At 46.6% G+C, this 17,550-nt stretch overlaps 1 protein-coding gene across 2 annotated transcripts in view; it reads right to left on the reverse strand.

Annotated features, from left to right (window-relative positions):
* TMPRSS15 (transmembrane serine protease 15) overlaps window positions 1-17,550 on the reverse strand; it is a 1,488,231-nt gene that overhangs the window by 264,275 nt on the left and 1,206,406 nt on the right. For both annotated transcript variants that reach the window (XM_085623059.1, XM_085623060.1), the window contains exon 20: window positions 337-432. In XM_085623059.1, coding sequence (XP_085479185.1) covers window positions 337-432 — 96 coding nt within the window. The remainder of the gene's footprint in view (window positions 1-336; window positions 433-17,550) is intronic.

Consider the following 17,550-nt stretch of genomic DNA (forward strand, 5'->3'; position numbering starts at 1 on the left):
TAGAAAAAGCATAGCAATTGTATGGACAAAGAAGTATTTCAACAGTATTGCTGAACATTTGAAATATTGGGAAATAACAAGCAATGTACCATCCAAGATTTCAGTAGGTCACTTTTATAACAATTAAGAAGAAATTGGACTAGTTTATATTATGAGAAACTAAAATATAATGTATGGCCTTATAATAAAAAGCTTATAGAAATGGGTGCCGGTCATTGTCTTTGGTGTGGGGAACATAAGTATATTAGGGCATGCAATAGAATTATTGGTAATATTTGTTCTTCAGAAGGTTTAATGAAGGCATTTTTGTGTCTCATTCACATATAGGTTTCTTACCTTGGTGTAAATGTAAGACTGCCATTCTCTGCCAAGCTTACTGTCACAAAAGTTCCATTCCTTCCATATATTACAGGTGAGGTTATATTTGCTGTTCTAAAATAGAAGAAATAGACAAACATTGCTGATTCGCCACAGCCAGTGCACACACCAAATCAGATATGAAATTCTGGATACAGTGCTGCCAGATGTCACCAGGCCCAACGATTCAGGCACACAAAAGAAAATAGAAAATATACAGTGTCAGACTGGACTATAGGGCAATCAGGCAACGCCCCTCAGACATGTCTCACAGATTAGTGTGTGGGTAGGTCTTTGGCTACTTGTGGGCCTATTTTATGATCTGCTTGGTTCAATTTTTACTGTTGATTTTCCTGATATTAAAACAAGAATTGGCAGCAGCAAGCTCAAATTCATGCAGTCTTCCATACTTTGCAAAACACTTCTACAGCATAACTTTACAAGTTCAAAACTGCCCGGATTTGCAAAAATGGGACAAGATTTGATTCACTAATGGCGGACACTCTTATTTTTTGTGCCCGGGTCTATTTGCTGTCCCAGTATGACCCTGCATATATATTCACCAGAATCAAATTTAAATTAGCAATGAAGCACTGAATTGTGAACATGTACCAGTGAATCCACAAAATATTTTGGGTCAGGCGTACTGTAATTCTAGAGATTGCCATACCAACTTGAAACAAGTGACCCGCAGTAGTAGCAACAATACAGCCTCTAGGTTGAGATATCAACAGTTGTGACTTTACGTTCATACATGTCCTGTCATCATATATATCCAATGTGCAGATTTGCAATATACCATTTTGAATGTAGCAAAAATAACAATATTTTCAATGGCATTTTATTTTGCTGTATATAATGTTTGCCCTATTTATGACTGGGCCACCACTCTGATTATTTTTGCCCAGGTCTACCCTGCAAGGCATACCAAACCAAGGAAAAGAACACAAATTAAAATCTTGAAATATAAGGAGGAAACTCCTTGCCTCACAGGCATGTGCACTGTAGACACAGTCATTCCCTCAAGGCAGGTGATGATTTGTAAATAAAGTTGGGGCGGTCTTCCGCCTTTCACGATGGACTCTGTCCACCTGGCAGCCTCAGATTAAATCTGCCATACTATAGATCAGCCCTATATTAGTTTCTAACAATTTTGAAGTAGTAGTCAACAGTGTACACACCTATTGTGGCACTGAGTTTATTACACTACTAATGCAATCCATATAACTATGGTAGACACTTATGTTTAGGTACACAAAGTGCAGGACTCCACTATACACCTGTTCCAAAATCAAATCCAGCTCTCCGCAGTTGATGCACTAGCACAGCGAGCTAGTACAACTGCTACAGACAAAGCAGCAGGATGTGTACCTACAGCTCAGTGCTTCTTTAGTCCTCTGTCAAGAGCGCTTAAGTAAACCTTTCTAGTTAGCGAGTTAGCTTAGGTGCGACAAAGAAAGCAACATGCTTTCTAAATCGGTGTACCGCCATGGTCTTTACACACACACGCGCACACACACACACGCACACACACGCACTCACACACACACACGTGCACACACACAAACGCAGTGGAAAATGGGTGCAGGCTTTAGATGGTTAAACGAAGAAGCATTTGTTGTAATCCTTAATACGAAAAAAGAACCAGTACAGCAACACACATAAGCAATACCATTACAATAGCGTATTAAAAGAACAATAGCACACCCCAGCTACAGCACAAATACATTAGTGCCATGTAAAATGAGGAGCAGAATAACACATCACAGTAGCATACTACAAAAATGCACCACAACAGTACACGACTCCAGCACAACACAAAAGCACAAAACAACGAGACACCACAGCACAAGACAAAACACAGTGCAATTGGTGACAACACAATAAAACAGACCAAAACTGTTTAGTTGTGCTGTTGTTTTGGCATATTGAAAAGTAATGCGTGCATGAACTACTTAAGAGGAGGGGGAGGTGGTGGTAGAAGAACATATCCATTTGTGAGCCCAAGCTACCAGAAAGCAATGGACCAAAGAGTACAAAATGAAAACTGCGTTTCATTTGCACTATTGAGAGCAAGTTTACAGTGATAAGAGAGTTGCAAAGAACAGAGCTAGCACACCATATTTGCCATACCTTAATATGAGCATCTACCCGACTGCTAGAAATCAGTGACCACGTGCATGCAAATCAAAAACAAGTATTTATTTATCTAATACATTAGTTGGTTAGTTAGTTGTTTACAATCTAACCTCTAATATTGGTCAATACACATGGAGAAAGGAACGTTAAACCAGAAACTTCAGCAATGTCAGAGAAAACGGTCGTATTTCAGAAAAAGCTGAGTATGGGGAACTTTAAAAGTCATCTCAAGGATAAGAGAGGCAATGTAGCTTCTTAGTCGACACAAAGACTTATATAAAGTAGGATCAGTTGCATAAATGTTTAATTTTCTGCATGAGGTATTTCTCAATCTTTCTGTTGCAAAATATAAGGAGCTTCTGCTCATTGTGCATTTTTTCCCTCTAAATATATTGATTTGTTTTTAGAAATAGACTTGTTGGTTTAGATGCATGGCTTTATAAACAAAGCAGCAACATTGTCATTGTATTCTTGTTTCAGTGGGTAGAAAGAACAGGTGAGTTTGGGCTGGAAACGTGGTCAAAACATCAGGAAAAGGAAACCGGATTGGCGGCGGCCTCAAAATAGCCTTAATTGAGGTTAGAGATCATTGAGGCACCCCTACCAGCCTTTTTAAAGTCTAAGTGAGAGATGGCCAAAGCATGAGTAGCCATTCTTAAGGGTCCAGGAAGCAGCAGATGTAAAATTCGTTTGAGTGATTGAAGGTTATAATGTGCGTTTTTCACTTTTCTGTTGATCGGTCACACCAGACACCTTAAGGAACCTAACTAGGGATTGAGAGGAATGGTGAGAAATGTATTAGCTTTGTTGAAAAGTGCAAAACCAAACTTGTATATTTTCTTGTGCATGATGAGAAGGAATCTGTTTTTAGGTAAAATAAGAAAACAAGGGCCCCATATTCAAAACGCAGAGCACATCAATGAGGATTTTCAAGGTGGCATGTCCAATGCTGCTGCTGGTACAGAAGACACAATGATGATCAGTGTGAAGCTGCTCTTTGGTCATATGGCTGAAGATTAGGTGGATGTGCTTCTCTGAAGAGGTTTTCCACATTTGGTGTAGGAAGGTGGATATCTGACTATGGTTACCCCCAACTTTTTGCCTAGTGTCTAGCTGGTTTTTCGACTTAGTTGGCCTGAGATCCTGCCATTCAGGGTCTCAGGCTGTCTGCTCTCTCTTTAAAATGGACTCCATGTACCCTAGGTACATTCCCAATTGGTAAGGATCACCTTATTGGACCCTGTACAGTGTACCCTAGGTACCCAGGGCATAGGTGTACCCTAGGCCTCCCAGGGGCTGCAGCATGTATTATGCCACCCCTGGTCTGGCCTTCCAATCAGACACAACTGGCTGATCACTCAGCTGGGGCAAGGTCGTGTAATCACCCCTTGCTTAGATATAGTATGCCTATATCTACCCTTATATATAGACACATGTGTACCTATCAGTCACTCCTATGGCAGGCCTTAACAATCCTGGAGGCAGAGTGCTTGGTAACATGTGAGATGGTGCTCTAGCATGAGCTGAGCCTGTCTGCAGCTTTCGGAACCATGTCCTTATAGCTGTTCTATGATATAGCCTACCATATACTCTTAAAGTGCCTTATAATCTTAAACGGTTATGGTAACTATGGTTTGGCTTTATCAAAACATGTCGTGTAAGGTGTCTAACACTTTGGAATAATACCCCCATACCATTTCTGGTGATGAGGATAATTTTCCCCCCTTCTAGAGGGAGAGACATGTTAAAATCCTACTTTGCTGTTTAACTCTAACCAAAGCCTCAGCATCACAAAATGGATGCTGCTGCCACAGACACAAGTCTGACCTCCTGCTGCTGGGAGTGATCCCAGCCAGGGAGGCCTGGACAATAGGTTTCCTGCTTGGGGAGGTGCTAGCACCTCCCCAGACAGCCTTTAGTGTATTGGGGCAGGGTGGGCTGAAAGGAATGAGACATGCCTGGGGCACACAAGGTGTTCCTTGCATAGTCCAGTTCAAACCGGCGCTGGGGCACTCCAGCCCCAGCTCTGGCGCGAAACTGGACAAAGGGAAGTGGGTGTAACCACCCCCTCCCAGGTCCCACCCATAAGGCGTGACCTAGCAGGTATCCCAGCCCCCCCAGATTAGTATAAGAGTGGGAGTTGGGCCTCAAGACTTTAGATTATCCTGAACCTGCAAAACTGAACAGAAACTCTGGACCTTCGACATTCGACGAAAGAAGAAGACTGAAGAATCTCCCTTGTAGCCAAGGAGTGGCTACCCTGTGCAAACAGGCACCATCAAGAGACTACCCTTTGCTTTGCCCACGTTCTACGAGGAACCGACTGCAGAGCCCGACCAGAGCCTTGACTTCCAGACTTCTCCGACCCTGATCCACATCTACAGCAGAGCTGAGATCCGTGGAGGCGACGAGCGACGTGGGACAGGCTACTTGGAAAAAGTGGCTAGTAACTTAAAGCGCAGCTTCTGAGGTACCCTCGAAGTTGTGCACCAGGGATTGAGAAGCCCCAACCCCAAGCACCATCTGCACCGAAGATCAGCCCCCCACACTCCACGAGTCCTGCGTGGGGCCCTTCTGCATTTTCCTGCTTGCCGCGTCTGTCCGGTTGCTTGCCCGCTGGCTAGTGGCCTTTGTGACGACGCACCCTGAAATCTTCTGCGCTGGTTTGGCTCCTCCAGACTGGCTCCCGCTTCTCTGCAAAGAAGAAGCACCCCAGACCTTCCTGGTCTGCACCAGAAGCAAGTCCTCCGTTCTTCGTGGGTTCCGCTTGCCAAGGCTTGGTGAGTCCTAGTCCAACTTCGACGCCGCCGACAGCAAGAGCCTTCGTGGGACAGCTCGCCTCCTGGTCCTGGTCGTCCTCGACGCTTCCTGGTCCTCCTGGCTGCAGCGACAAGCTTCACCTTCACCTGCAATCTTCACGACGTTGCCTGGTTCCTTCCTGGTTCCACGTGGTCACTGGCTAGTGACCTTGACTCTGTCCCTTCTGTTTGCAGGTTTCCTCTCTTCTTGATCCCAGCCTTGGGATCCACCGGACACTCTTCACTGACTGCCTGTCAGCATCTTTCTTCAGGCATCCATAGGAGTCGACGACGAAAACGACGCATCTTCACCCCTATGCACCCGCAGCCTGTGGGCTAGGTAACTTGGGTACTCCGGTGCTCATCAGGATAGTGACAATCCTAGTGTCTAGTTTTCAAGTCTCAACTTCCTAGCTACTCCGGAAGTGTCCTAAATCTACCGTTTTCTAAACTGTACTATTGCTATTGACTTTTACGCATTACGCGTGAGTGTTTCCACTCTGCACACGAATCCCGTGGGCCTCCCACTTCCTAACTAAAGCTAGTGTAGTGTAGCCCCAGCGATTCCCTAGGCCTAGGCCTATTCTATTTCCGTGACAATGGTTCTTATACCACTTACTTAGTATATGGTTTGCGTGGCCCCTATGGCCTAACTGTATTACTTACCTGTGTGACTTAATGTATGCTTAAATAAGACTGTGTTGTACTTACCTCTAATCTCCTAAAGAGTGCTGAGGGTTTGACTAGAATAAATACACTTTATTTTATATATATATCTGTTGTGGTGTCCTTTCATTTGGTGTTCAAGGGATTATATTTGGTATCACAGCTGGCTTCACATGCCATTCAGAGTTTAGCCTAAGACTGCTCTTGTCCATGCTACCACTAGGATAGCTGGTCTATAAGGTTGACTTTACAACCAATCACCATAAGGGTATTTGGACTGATATAAGGTGTACACTAGAACTAGTGACATCATACATCAGGCCAACTTCTCACATTTGGGGAAAAGGAAAGAAATTGATGATTGAAGAAGCGATTAGGGTTGAGATTTTTTATTTGTCCAGGATGATGGTAAGTTGCTCAGTTTTCAACCAACCAGAGAAGTTGTCCTGGATAGGAGAAGCACTAATCAGGGTGCACCACATTGAAGCATGCACATGCAAGTTAACCTTGATGATGCTCACTGGTAGCAAATCCAAAAAGTAGTTGGTGGATTTTGAGTAATAAATGGTCAAGGTAAGATCCTTTGTGGTGATACAGATATAGATGTTGCACATGTTTCTTTAAGTATGAAGTATTTCCTGCAGGGGGGCTGATTTAGTGGTGAATTTGGCTATCATGAAAATGGTTGCGTCTGTGAAGTAAAGACATTTATCACATTGGACAGCAATAAACTAGATAAGGGTTTGACAAGTAGAAGTGTGGTGCAAACAAAAGTCATCGAAAAGGAGTTTGGCAGGATTAGTAGAGGCGTGCATTTGATTCTTCACCTTAGAAGAATGTATTGATTGCTTGTAACTTCTTCTCTGTGCTGGACATAAAAATATGCTTAGTGATAAATCACATAAAGATTGCACGACCACAAAATTGCAACACCATAAAAGGAAAAACGTCAATGTCTGTGGCAAACAAAAGACTAAATGTGATAACATTATTTTAAAGAAAATAACCATTTGTCATTGCTGTGGGGATAGCAAGCACAAAAATATTGAAGACCTTACGTTGAAGTGTACCAGGTTCACATTATAACTACAGCATCACTGTAAATGTATTGCTACTTTCCCACAGCACCAATGTGTCTGGACCTTTCATGTGATCTTTGAAATCTGTAAATTTTCCATCACTGCCCATCATTCAATGGAACAACCTATAGTACACACGTTGATATGGTAATGGGTTATGCACAATAATGGATGCAAATATGGAAGATACCTTAACTCTAGGCAATATGTTGTGGCTTGTAGGACAGAAGAATGGATATAGAACCTTCCCCTTGCCCAGATATGTTGCACCTACTCGAAACCATGTTCAATGCTTTCTTGCTATGGCAAAGGGCCAGCGTTTATCATATCATCTTTGATGTGACAGATGCTATTACAAATGACATGACAAGTTTTATCGGTGAGATCAGGCATCACATTATTGGTTATGGTGATACTATTATTTATATCTTCAATATGTGTGTGTTGAAATGTAATAATGTTGTACTTTTAGTTTTGTTACTTATGGTATAAATTATGCGAAGGGATAAGCATTGCAAATGGTGTGAAAATAAGGCTTGGCCAAACTGTTGTGTGAATTATGGTGTACAGAGCTAAACATTAATGGTGAACTTCTGTGGTTTTTCAGTTTTGATTTGTAACCATAAATGTAATTTAACCCCTTCAGCGCGGCGCGGATTCCCCCGCGGTGCTGAAGGGTTCGAGCGCGGGCGGGGCCATGACGGAACGGTTCCGTCATGAGCACAGCTCAACCGATGCTCATGACAGAACCGTTCCGTCATGAGCATGGAAGGGGTTAACTGTGATTTTTTTGTCAAAATTATTTTTATTGTTCAGCATCATATGAAGATACAACACCAATAAGACAGTAGAGAATGCAAAACACTGGGACGGATTAAGCAGCTAGTTGCAGTCCAGTTGCACATATCACAGGGTCCTTACATCCCCCCATATCTAACAAAGAAGATGCTTAATTTGGATTGACAAATCTCTATGGAAAAAACAAGAAACTATAAACCCTGAAACCCCCCCGCCTCCCCGATACCCTCCCCCCACCCCTGCCCCGGTGGTGGTCGTTTCACATGATGAGGAGTTGAGTGACACATATATACTGATTGAAAAAGGCTAAGTAAGGATGGTCATAGTCTGTCGCTCGGAGATGAGTGTGTTTGCCTGGCTCCCGTGGGGGGGTTGGAATTGAAAGAGATGCATTGCCCTTAAGGAGGGCGGGCATACCCCCGAGGGTAGGCCACGGGACGGATAGGTTACCAGTGGGCCCCATTTATACTCAAAATTCTTGTATTCGTCCCGGAAGATGTCAGTGAGGCATTCCATGGAGAGAATTCTCCACAGACGGGAGCGCCACAGCGATAATGCAGGGGTGTCTTTCTTTTTCTATGCGGCCGCTATTGTGAGCTTAGGCGCCCCCAAACTAGCCCACATGATCGTCTTGTCAGCTCTCATTTGGTGTTCCAATTCAGGATCCCTGATACCTAACAGCACCCCCTCTATAGTCGTCGGGATGAGCTACCCCAGCATGTCTTTAATATGTGACAGGATTTCCTCCCAGAATGGCCTGATGCCAGGACAGTCCCACAAGATGTGGCGGAAGTCCCCCTGACGACCACAGCCCCACCAGCAGAGATCTGAGGTGTCAGGGAAAATGCGCTTGAGTTTAGTGGGGTAGAGGTACCAGTCTAGAAGCGTCTTGTAGTGGGCCTCCCGCAGGGCTACCGAGTGGTTGTGGCTAGAGATATCCCCCATACATGTTTCCATTCTTCCCCTGTAATATCTGGCCCGAGCACCTGTTCCCAGAAGTGCATACAGTGCGCCTGGGGAGCCTGTAATATACTTGATAGAAAGCGTATATAGAGGAAACAGTCCCTTTCATGTTGCCTGCTTGTAACACCAATTGCTCCATAGCCGTGAGTTCCCTGGTGGCTGCCTCCCGTATGTGAGGTTGTGTAGCCCAGCGCTTAAGCTAGAGGTAATGGTAGTGCTCACCATGCGGAACCTAAAACTCCCTTTTACAGCTTTTAAATGTCCGTACATCGAAGTTGTGGAAGAGGTCCAATAGTTTTAAACATCCCCCCTCTCTCCAGCAATCAAAAGGCCCCTCGTGTAGTGCCGGTGAGAAAGCCGGATTGAAGTGAATTGGGGTATACGGGGAGGGAAAAGTGGTCTAGCCCTCTCTTTGCGTAGTGTGGTCCCAGACTGTAAGTGTGGTGCGCGTAGGAGTGCTCAGATAAGCGTTCTCCGGCTTATCCCTCTTTGGTTTCCACAGGCCATCCCAAATAGAGCGACCCACAATTGCCCTGTCCATGTGGAGCCAGTGATTTTCGGACTCCCATGCTGTCCATTCCATCACTACACGCAATTGCGCCCCCTGATAGTATAACGTAAAATCCGGCAGTGCCACATCCCCTCTTTCTTTGGCCATCACAGTACATGAAATGGCCGGCGGGCCCTACCCCCAGCCAGATAAAGTTGGTGACTTGTGAACGCAGGCGAGAAAATAAGTCTCAGGGGACCTCAATAGGGAGGGCCTGAAAGAGATATAAACATTTCGGCAGGATCATCATTTTGACGGCGTTGATCCGCCCCAGCCATGAAATGTAGAGAGGTTTCCATCAATTAAAATGTTGCAGGAAGCTGTCTCCAAAGCCAAATTTCCGCATGGCTAAGAAAAGGAATGACCAATCCATCCTGTCAAAAGCTTTTTCGGTGTTGAGGCCCACCAAATTTGCCAGGATGTTAAATTTGGAGGCTTTCTCGATGAGGTATTTAGTACGCTGGATGTTGTTGTGTGTTTGCTGTCCCTTTATAAAGCCGGATTGATCAGCCAGGCTGCCAGGATCGCCGAGTATAATTTTGCGTCAAGGTTGAGGAGAGCTAAAGGCCTGTAGGAGGCACATTTTTGGGGATTCTTACCCCGCTTGGGAATAACCGATATCACCGCCTCAGCCATATTGTCCGAGACCCAGGTATCAGCCGCTATGGCATTGAAAAGCTCGGTGAGATGTGGGATCAAGCATTTGTAAAATTGCGCTGTTAGACAGTCCGGTCCCGGGGCTTTATAGAGTTTAAGATGGCTTGTCCTCCGATGTAATGGGAGCATCTAGGGATTCTGCAGTCGCTGGAGAAAGGCGCAGGAGTTCCACCGTATCCAGGTATTGCTGTTGCAGGGAAATATCTGGAGAGGTGCCTGTGTATAGTACCCTATAAAATTAGCCAAAAATGTTAGCTTTGCGGTCGTCTGCGTGTGTGAGTTGTCCGTCTCCGTCCAAGATAGCTCCAATAAATTCACGTTCCCGCTTTTCTCAGAGCTGTCGTGCTAAATGGCTCCCCACCTTATCCCCCTGAGCATAGGCTGACTGCCGCAGTTTCAGCAAGGTGAACTCAGCCCTGTTGTTGTAGATGGCGTGCATTTTGCCCCTGAGCCCAGTGAGCTGTCGCTGAAGCGCACGCGTTGGAGTGACCTTGTGTGCTTTTTCCACTGCCTCTAGTTCCCCTTCAAGCATCTGGCGTTCCTGCACTCTCTGTTTATTCAGGGTAGCATTGAGTTGGATGCATTTACCCCGCAAAACCGCCTTAAAAGCGTCCCAGTTGTTCTGTGGCGTAGTTGCATGGGGGGTGTTAAGTGCAAAGAACTCAGTAATTGAACCACGCAGTTCGGAGCAGAGAGTCTTATCCCGAAGGAGCGAGCCTTGGAAATACCATCATGTCGTGCCCGACCTATTCCCCTCCCAAGCCAGACTGGCAGATATGAGACTGTGGTCCGATAGCGAAAGAGGTAGGATCTGAGCCGCCTGTAGTGAACCTACTAGGGCCTGACTGATAAAGATATAGTCAATTCTGGAGTAGGACTGGTGGACGTGAGAGAAATAAGTGAAATCCTTGGTGGTGGGGTATAGTGTCCACCAGGCATCACAGAGGACTAGCATGTGCAGTTTGTGTTTTACCCCTTTGGAGAAGCCATTGGGGTTAGCCCGGCGGGAGCTGGCCAGAGACTCTTGCCACATCGAATTAAAGTACCCAAGGAGAACCATCGGGCCCTCTGCAAAGCCACCAATCATGTCTAGTGTGGTAGATAGGAATACCGTCTGTCCCGAGTTGGGCGTATAGAGGGAGATAAATGTGCACAGTCTTCCCCGAAGCCTTCCCTTTACCATCAGGACTCTGCCCTCCCGGTCAATTTTGAGAGCCTCCGGCTGGAATTTGGCAGTGTTACGAAATAGCAGGGCCACTCCATTGTGTTTAGTACTAGCCGAGGACTTGTAAATCAACGGATATGCTTTGTGGCATAACCGGGCTTCCTCGGTTTTCATAAGATGTGTTTCTTGGAGTGCCACCATGTCAAACTGGTGATCATTAAGGTATTTTCATATTTTTAGGGCACTTTTGGGGCAAATTCAAGCCTTCAACGTTCCATGACGCTATGGAAAACATTTTAACAGATCGATCTCCCACCCCCCTTCCCCATAAGCCCCCCTGCAATCAGACCTCCTTCGCGGTAATGCCTCTTTCAAGAATGGCAAGACCACTAATAGTGCCCTAATAGTGCCCCCCACAGGCAAAAGATTGTGGCCTGCCAGTACCACCACCAGAGACCCTCCCCCCTAACCCCATCCCAAACAACCCCTAGAACACTCATGCCGAGACCCCAACGGGCTCTCGGCTGAAAACTCCCATAAGGAGAGTAAGGTGATATTGGGCGGTATGGAAAAGGCCCGCACCCCTCAGCAGCCATGCAATACGAACTGAGAGAACCATGGATAACATCAGTAGGGGCAGAGACAGCAAGGAAAAGTAACTCAATGTCCCTGAGTGAAACCTCGATACATCCAATACTGCTGGGACATAACAGGCAGGGGAGCAGCGATGCAGTCTATCAGGAGCGCCCCCGAGGCACCAAGGCACCTTCAACCGTTCGCCGTAGGGAAGTGTCACTTAGCAGTTTGCCTGTTTTTGGTGACAGTTTGCCAGGATCTAGTCTCTCTCCGGGGCCGGTTCAAGTCAGTTGAGGGACCCGCTGAGTCGTCATTCTCTAGCACTGGTAGACCCAAAATACGTTGACCGTCCCCTAGATCAGTTACATGGTGCGGCTTGTTTTTGTACTCGAAGGCGAGTCCAAACTAGAATGTCCAGCGGTATCGTATCGCATCATCCCGTAGTTTTGTAGTAACAGGACGCAGCGACTGTCTGCGAGCCAGAGTGGAGGGTGCCAAGTCCTGGTAGAGAGTACACTTGTAACCCTAAAATGAATTCGTACTTCTTCCTTGCTGCGCTTAGGATCGCTTTATCAGAATGTCCCGTGTCCATCGCTGCTCCTCCGTCATCAAAGGCCCAACCCTGTGAACGTGGTCAATCTTCATCTTCAGTTGTCGAGGCGCCAGGATTTCCGAAAAAAGGCCCACCACAAACGCCTCGAGATCTGGCCCCTCCGCACCTTCTTCAAGAGCTCGGATGCGTATATTCTCCCTCCGTGCCCTATTTTCCAAGTCTTCCATCTTCAGGGTCACTTGTTGCAGCTGAGCCTGGAGGTTCTGTTGGGCGTCCTGCGATTTGGTAGTGCGAGCCTCGAGATTCTGCACCAGCTCCTCCACTTCTCACACCCTGGAACCCACCGCGTCCACATCGTGCCACCATTTTCTCTTTGAGGTCAGCCTTAAGTTGGTCCATTGAAGCTCGCAGGTCTTGCTTTATTTGCTGATATAATTCCGCTTTGAAGTCCCGTAGGGAATTAACTAGGTCTTCTCTGGTGAGGGCCATTGCCTTCGCCTGATCCAAAGCTCTCGAGGGGGCAGTCTTGTCTGCAGCTGCGAAGTACTGGGAGACTTTATTTGGCGCCTTGTTTGGTGGCATAAGGGCAGGGCAAAGCACGAGGCCGGGGTGAGCATCAGGGGCCTCACCGTGAGTCGTCTCCTATGGGCAGGTTGCGCGCTCTCTGTGATCACAGACATGGAGTAAGAGTTGCAGTCGGTAGTTAGAACCTGGTGGCCATATTGAGGTTAGACAACTGTTGAGGGGGGACAGACAAGTATATGCGGCCACCGGGCATCGTTATGGGCAGCAGGAGGGATAATGAAAGAGAAAGTAGCAAGTTGACCATCAGCCTCTCTGATGGCGCTGTTGTCGGGACCGGCCCTTGACTAGTAGGTCGTCATAGTGCTGGGTCAGGCAGGCTTCACTGCATGGGACTCTCTGGGCAGGCTGCTTGTGATAAAGGTGAAAAGGAAAAATTACTTTCCCGTGTTGGGCGTCCCTCCACTGCCCGTCTTCACTCTATCCCAGCTGGGGCTCCCGGTTCTCAGTGCGGCATCTTCCTCTGGGGCTCCGGCGGGTCTCGCGGATCTCAGCGCGTGGTCTCGTAGGCTGCGCTCTCACAAGCCAGGCGTGGCAGTGGACTGACGGGGGCGACTGTGTTCATCTGTGTACTCCTTTCCAGGGTTCCCCGTGCAAGAAGGGCACACCACCGTTGGAGCCGCACCCCTGTAGCGCCAGACACCGGCACACTCTCTCGGATCCGCTTTGGCCCTGATCAACATTCCTCTACTCCGCCATTTTGAGGGGCCGCCTGTGTCTCCCGGCCCGTCGCAGCAATGGTCGGCGTATAAGCCCTGGAGCCGGTTTCGGGATCCGCTATCACGCTCCAAGTAAGGACGTGTAATTGCCCAATTCGCTCATTCGGTTTTATCTCTCCGTCGGAGCATAAAACGGGTCAAAGCAGTCGGGGGAGTCTGGAGCTGAAACGGGTCACGTCCGTTCAGCCATCTTGCTTGGCCACTCCCCCTAAATGTGATTTATGTAAGTGAATTCCTGAGATTTTTAAACATAACTTAAGGCTTCATAATCAAAGATAACTGTTTTTTATTGAATGTCTGGGTTTTTTGATGATGTACTGCATCCACCTTCTGAGAAAACATCAGTTTCCCCACTTTACCTTGTTTTTGACTGTGTGCAGTAGGAGCTGACCACAGAGCCTGGCTATTGGCTAGCTCCTTCATTCAACTCCACGTGGCCCGCCAACCCTCACTGGTTATGGCCTTAATCATTCACAGTGGGAGATGGCCCTACACCCATTTCCCAGTGGGTGGAACCCCCCACTGAGTTTAACCTTTAGTCGTGTACAGTGGAATTTGGCTGCAGGGCCTGACCTTTGGCCAGACACTGGGTCTAATCTGCCATGTGTGGCCATGTCCTCCTGCACATGGCCTTTGGCCGGGTGCAGTAGCAGTGGGACAAATGCTTTGCTTGGTGCAGGAAATTGGGTTATTAATTTGAGGGGGGGTGACATCTCAAAACTTAATAAATATAACCTTGTTAAGACAAAACACAGGGCCTCATTACAATGGCTGAGGGACTGCCCCCGACAGGCTGTCGGTGGTGGTCCCTCCGCCATTGCAATGCGGTTTCCTCCCGACATATGATAATGGCAGGGGAAGCATGGTGGTCGGAAAGACCAACCGCTACGGTCCAGCTGGGTGGACCAAATGCGACCGCCCATCGGGCCAACTGCAAATCCCTGCATTGCGGCGGTGACTGCCAGGCACCACCGTAGGGGTTATGATATCTCTTTCCCCCGGTCATACTGCGGAGGTCAACCTGCTGCAAAACAGCTGTCAGAAATGGATTTGGAGCCCCTGGTGGGCCCCCCTTAATTGCTGGGGCCCCCCTACATATCCCTGCACTATTTGGCAGGCACTGCATGGTGCCTGCCACGTAGTGCAGGGATATGTCTGCACCCTATTTTGTGTATTGCGGAAGGGGCTGCTGACCACATCCCGCTACAATACAAAATATAGGTAATGTGACCGCCGTGGTAGGGGTCGCATCATAATTCGGATTGTGGGTAGGTCGCCTCATAGGCAGCCGGTCCCAAATCCGATACAATTGCGGGCGGACTGAAGTCAGATCGTAATGACCCCTACAGTTCCTAGAGAATCTGCACTCTCCATGGCAGGCGGCAGGCAATCCCAAAAAATGCCTGTTGATTTCAAGCAATATCAAAAATTTTAAATTCAAGAAAACAACACTGTGAACAAAGGAAACAAGCATTTGCAATGCAATAGGTCTCGCAGTTATACGAGTTTGAGCTATTGGCATTATAAATGACAGTGCCTTTTATTTATGTTTTTAAAAAACCAAACTTAAATTAAAAGCATTGTCATTTACAATGCCAATAGCTCAAACTCCTATAAATGCGGGACTTATTGCATTGCAAATGCTTGTTATGCTTTGCAAACGTTACCATGTATGGTAAAGGAAGTAGCTTTGTAAGTGCATTACTTTATATAATCTTATATGCTTTTGTGACGTGGCGCTAAAAAGTCCAACTCTTTAGTAGTAGAAAGTGCAAAAGGGGCCATCTTTTCCGTTCGTACTAGTTGTACATGGTTATTCCCTGAACATTCAAATTGTTATGGTCTAAATTGACAGCGCAGCTGTCACCAGATAATTATTAGAGAATCCCCAGGAAGAGGGGCTTTGAGTCCGCCTTCATGTTATGACCCACCAGTACATGCTTTGATTGGGCAGAAGTTGTGAGCTTACACAAAAAAAGTGCTTGCCTTCCACATAGCTGTCCCCATTTTATTTATCCAACTGCCTGAGCTTGTCAGGGGCACACACATGCCACTGTAATGCTTTTAGAGTGTCTTAGATAGCTAGGAAATGAAGTGCTTTTTTTTCTTGCAGCAGCACTGATTGGAAGAGGGTAGTCATGAACATACAATAATTTTTAGGTCTACCTTGAAAGTACATTCATAAGAGAGCCCAATTGGCATTACTAGCGTTTGTAGAAATGTGCGGAAAATACATGAGCTTGTAACAATGCAGCTACACTACTACTTAACGTACTTCAACCCGCCTTTGTGACTAGGTAACAATTACAAAGTGTAGAACCCAGCAAGATCAACGTATTTTTTTAAAAGGATCGTTTGGATACTAAACTAAATTGTAATCAAATCCAACCAAGTTTATTCAGCACTGCAACCAACTCCTGGCATCTTTATTATGGACCCATCATGTTATTATATGAACCTTTTCATACACACTTGCGTGAATTGGGAAGGTAGTATTCTTTCACTCAAGATTTATTTTATATTTGTTTGCAGTTTTATATAGCGCGAACTCTACCTGTAGGTATTGGAGTGCTTTACACGAGCACCAGTTACATTACTCAAAGACACATTCATGTTTTGGAAGGCATGGGGGTTGTTGTTGCATATTTATATAGCGCGAACTCGACCCGAAAGTATTGGAGCGCTTTACATGAGCACCGGTTATTACACGAGGACACATTCATCTTTTTTGGTAGGCACCGGGAGAATAAGTGATTTTGCCCAGAATCACTGGATGTGAACGCGACCCCGAGGCTCTAACCTTGGTCTTCCAGCTCCAAAGTCGGCAATCTAGCCGTCAGACCACATCCTCTCCACATTTAAACCGAACTACACGATAACTGAACTCAAAGCTAGAAAACAACTACATTGTTATCATTTATTTTTTTATGGTTGAGCCGACGCCGAGACTAGGACTTGGTTCCCCAGTGCCAAAGTCGGCAGCTCTCGCCGTTAGGTCACATCCAATCACATTTAACCCGAACTGCGCGATAACTGAATTCAAAGCTAGAAAAAGAACTAAATTTTTGTCGTTTGATTTTATAATGCCTCCGAAACAAAAGTTACTCAGAACGCGCTGAAGATCCAAATGCATCCAAGCACTGGGTAATAGTTGCATGATCCCTAATGCCGTGCCCCATAACCAACTGGGTAATGACGGTGGCACCCCACGCAGCTGCAACTGCAAGCAGGGGAATTGGAAAACAAGAAACTCTAAGAAGCACTTAAAACCGCTGAAACGCACCAGAAATGGAAGGGCACTGCCTGAGGACAGACTGCTGATATAAGGTAAAGAGGGCAGGCTGGCACTGCAGCTGGTCTGAATATGATCTAATTAATCTGATCATTCATGACGGTGCATCAGACCATCCTTCCTTTAAGCCAGCCTGCAGCAACTGGACCTTCTGGCTCCTACCCGGGCACTGGCAATCAATAATAATGGCATGAAAATGCATTACACCACTTTGAACTCCAGGCGCTCTCTGACAATCGAGTCTCCACTCCAAGACGATGTTAAAGGCCCCAACTACACTGAACTCATGAAAATGTCACACAGCAATCTGAAACCTTGGTAGCTATGAACACGGTCTGATCTCATCATCAGTTGCGGTCTAATTAGAGTCAGTCTAAGTCAGCAGAGTTTCTCGAGCCGCCCCGCGCTGCATAAGGCACCAGACATTAAGCATCAGAGAGTCAGTGCCGACGAGGTTAAGACAGACTGATCCACACCGTCACTAAGTTACATTATAGGTCACAGCCAGGTGACCTCGGGCTAGCTGTATTTCAAAAACTCCGAAGTTGTTTCCTGTTTTACAGGCTCAGTCAGTCAGCCAGACACAGAGCCCCGGCCGTAACTGCACCAGATCACACAAGCTGCAGGCACAGTGCCGCCAGCAGCCACTCGCTCAA

This window comes from Triturus cristatus, chromosome 8 (genome assembly GCF_964204655.1).
Source record: "Triturus cristatus chromosome 8, aTriCri1.1, whole genome shotgun sequence".
Classification (NCBI taxonomy): domain Eukaryota; kingdom Metazoa; phylum Chordata; class Amphibia; order Caudata; family Salamandridae; genus Triturus; species Triturus cristatus.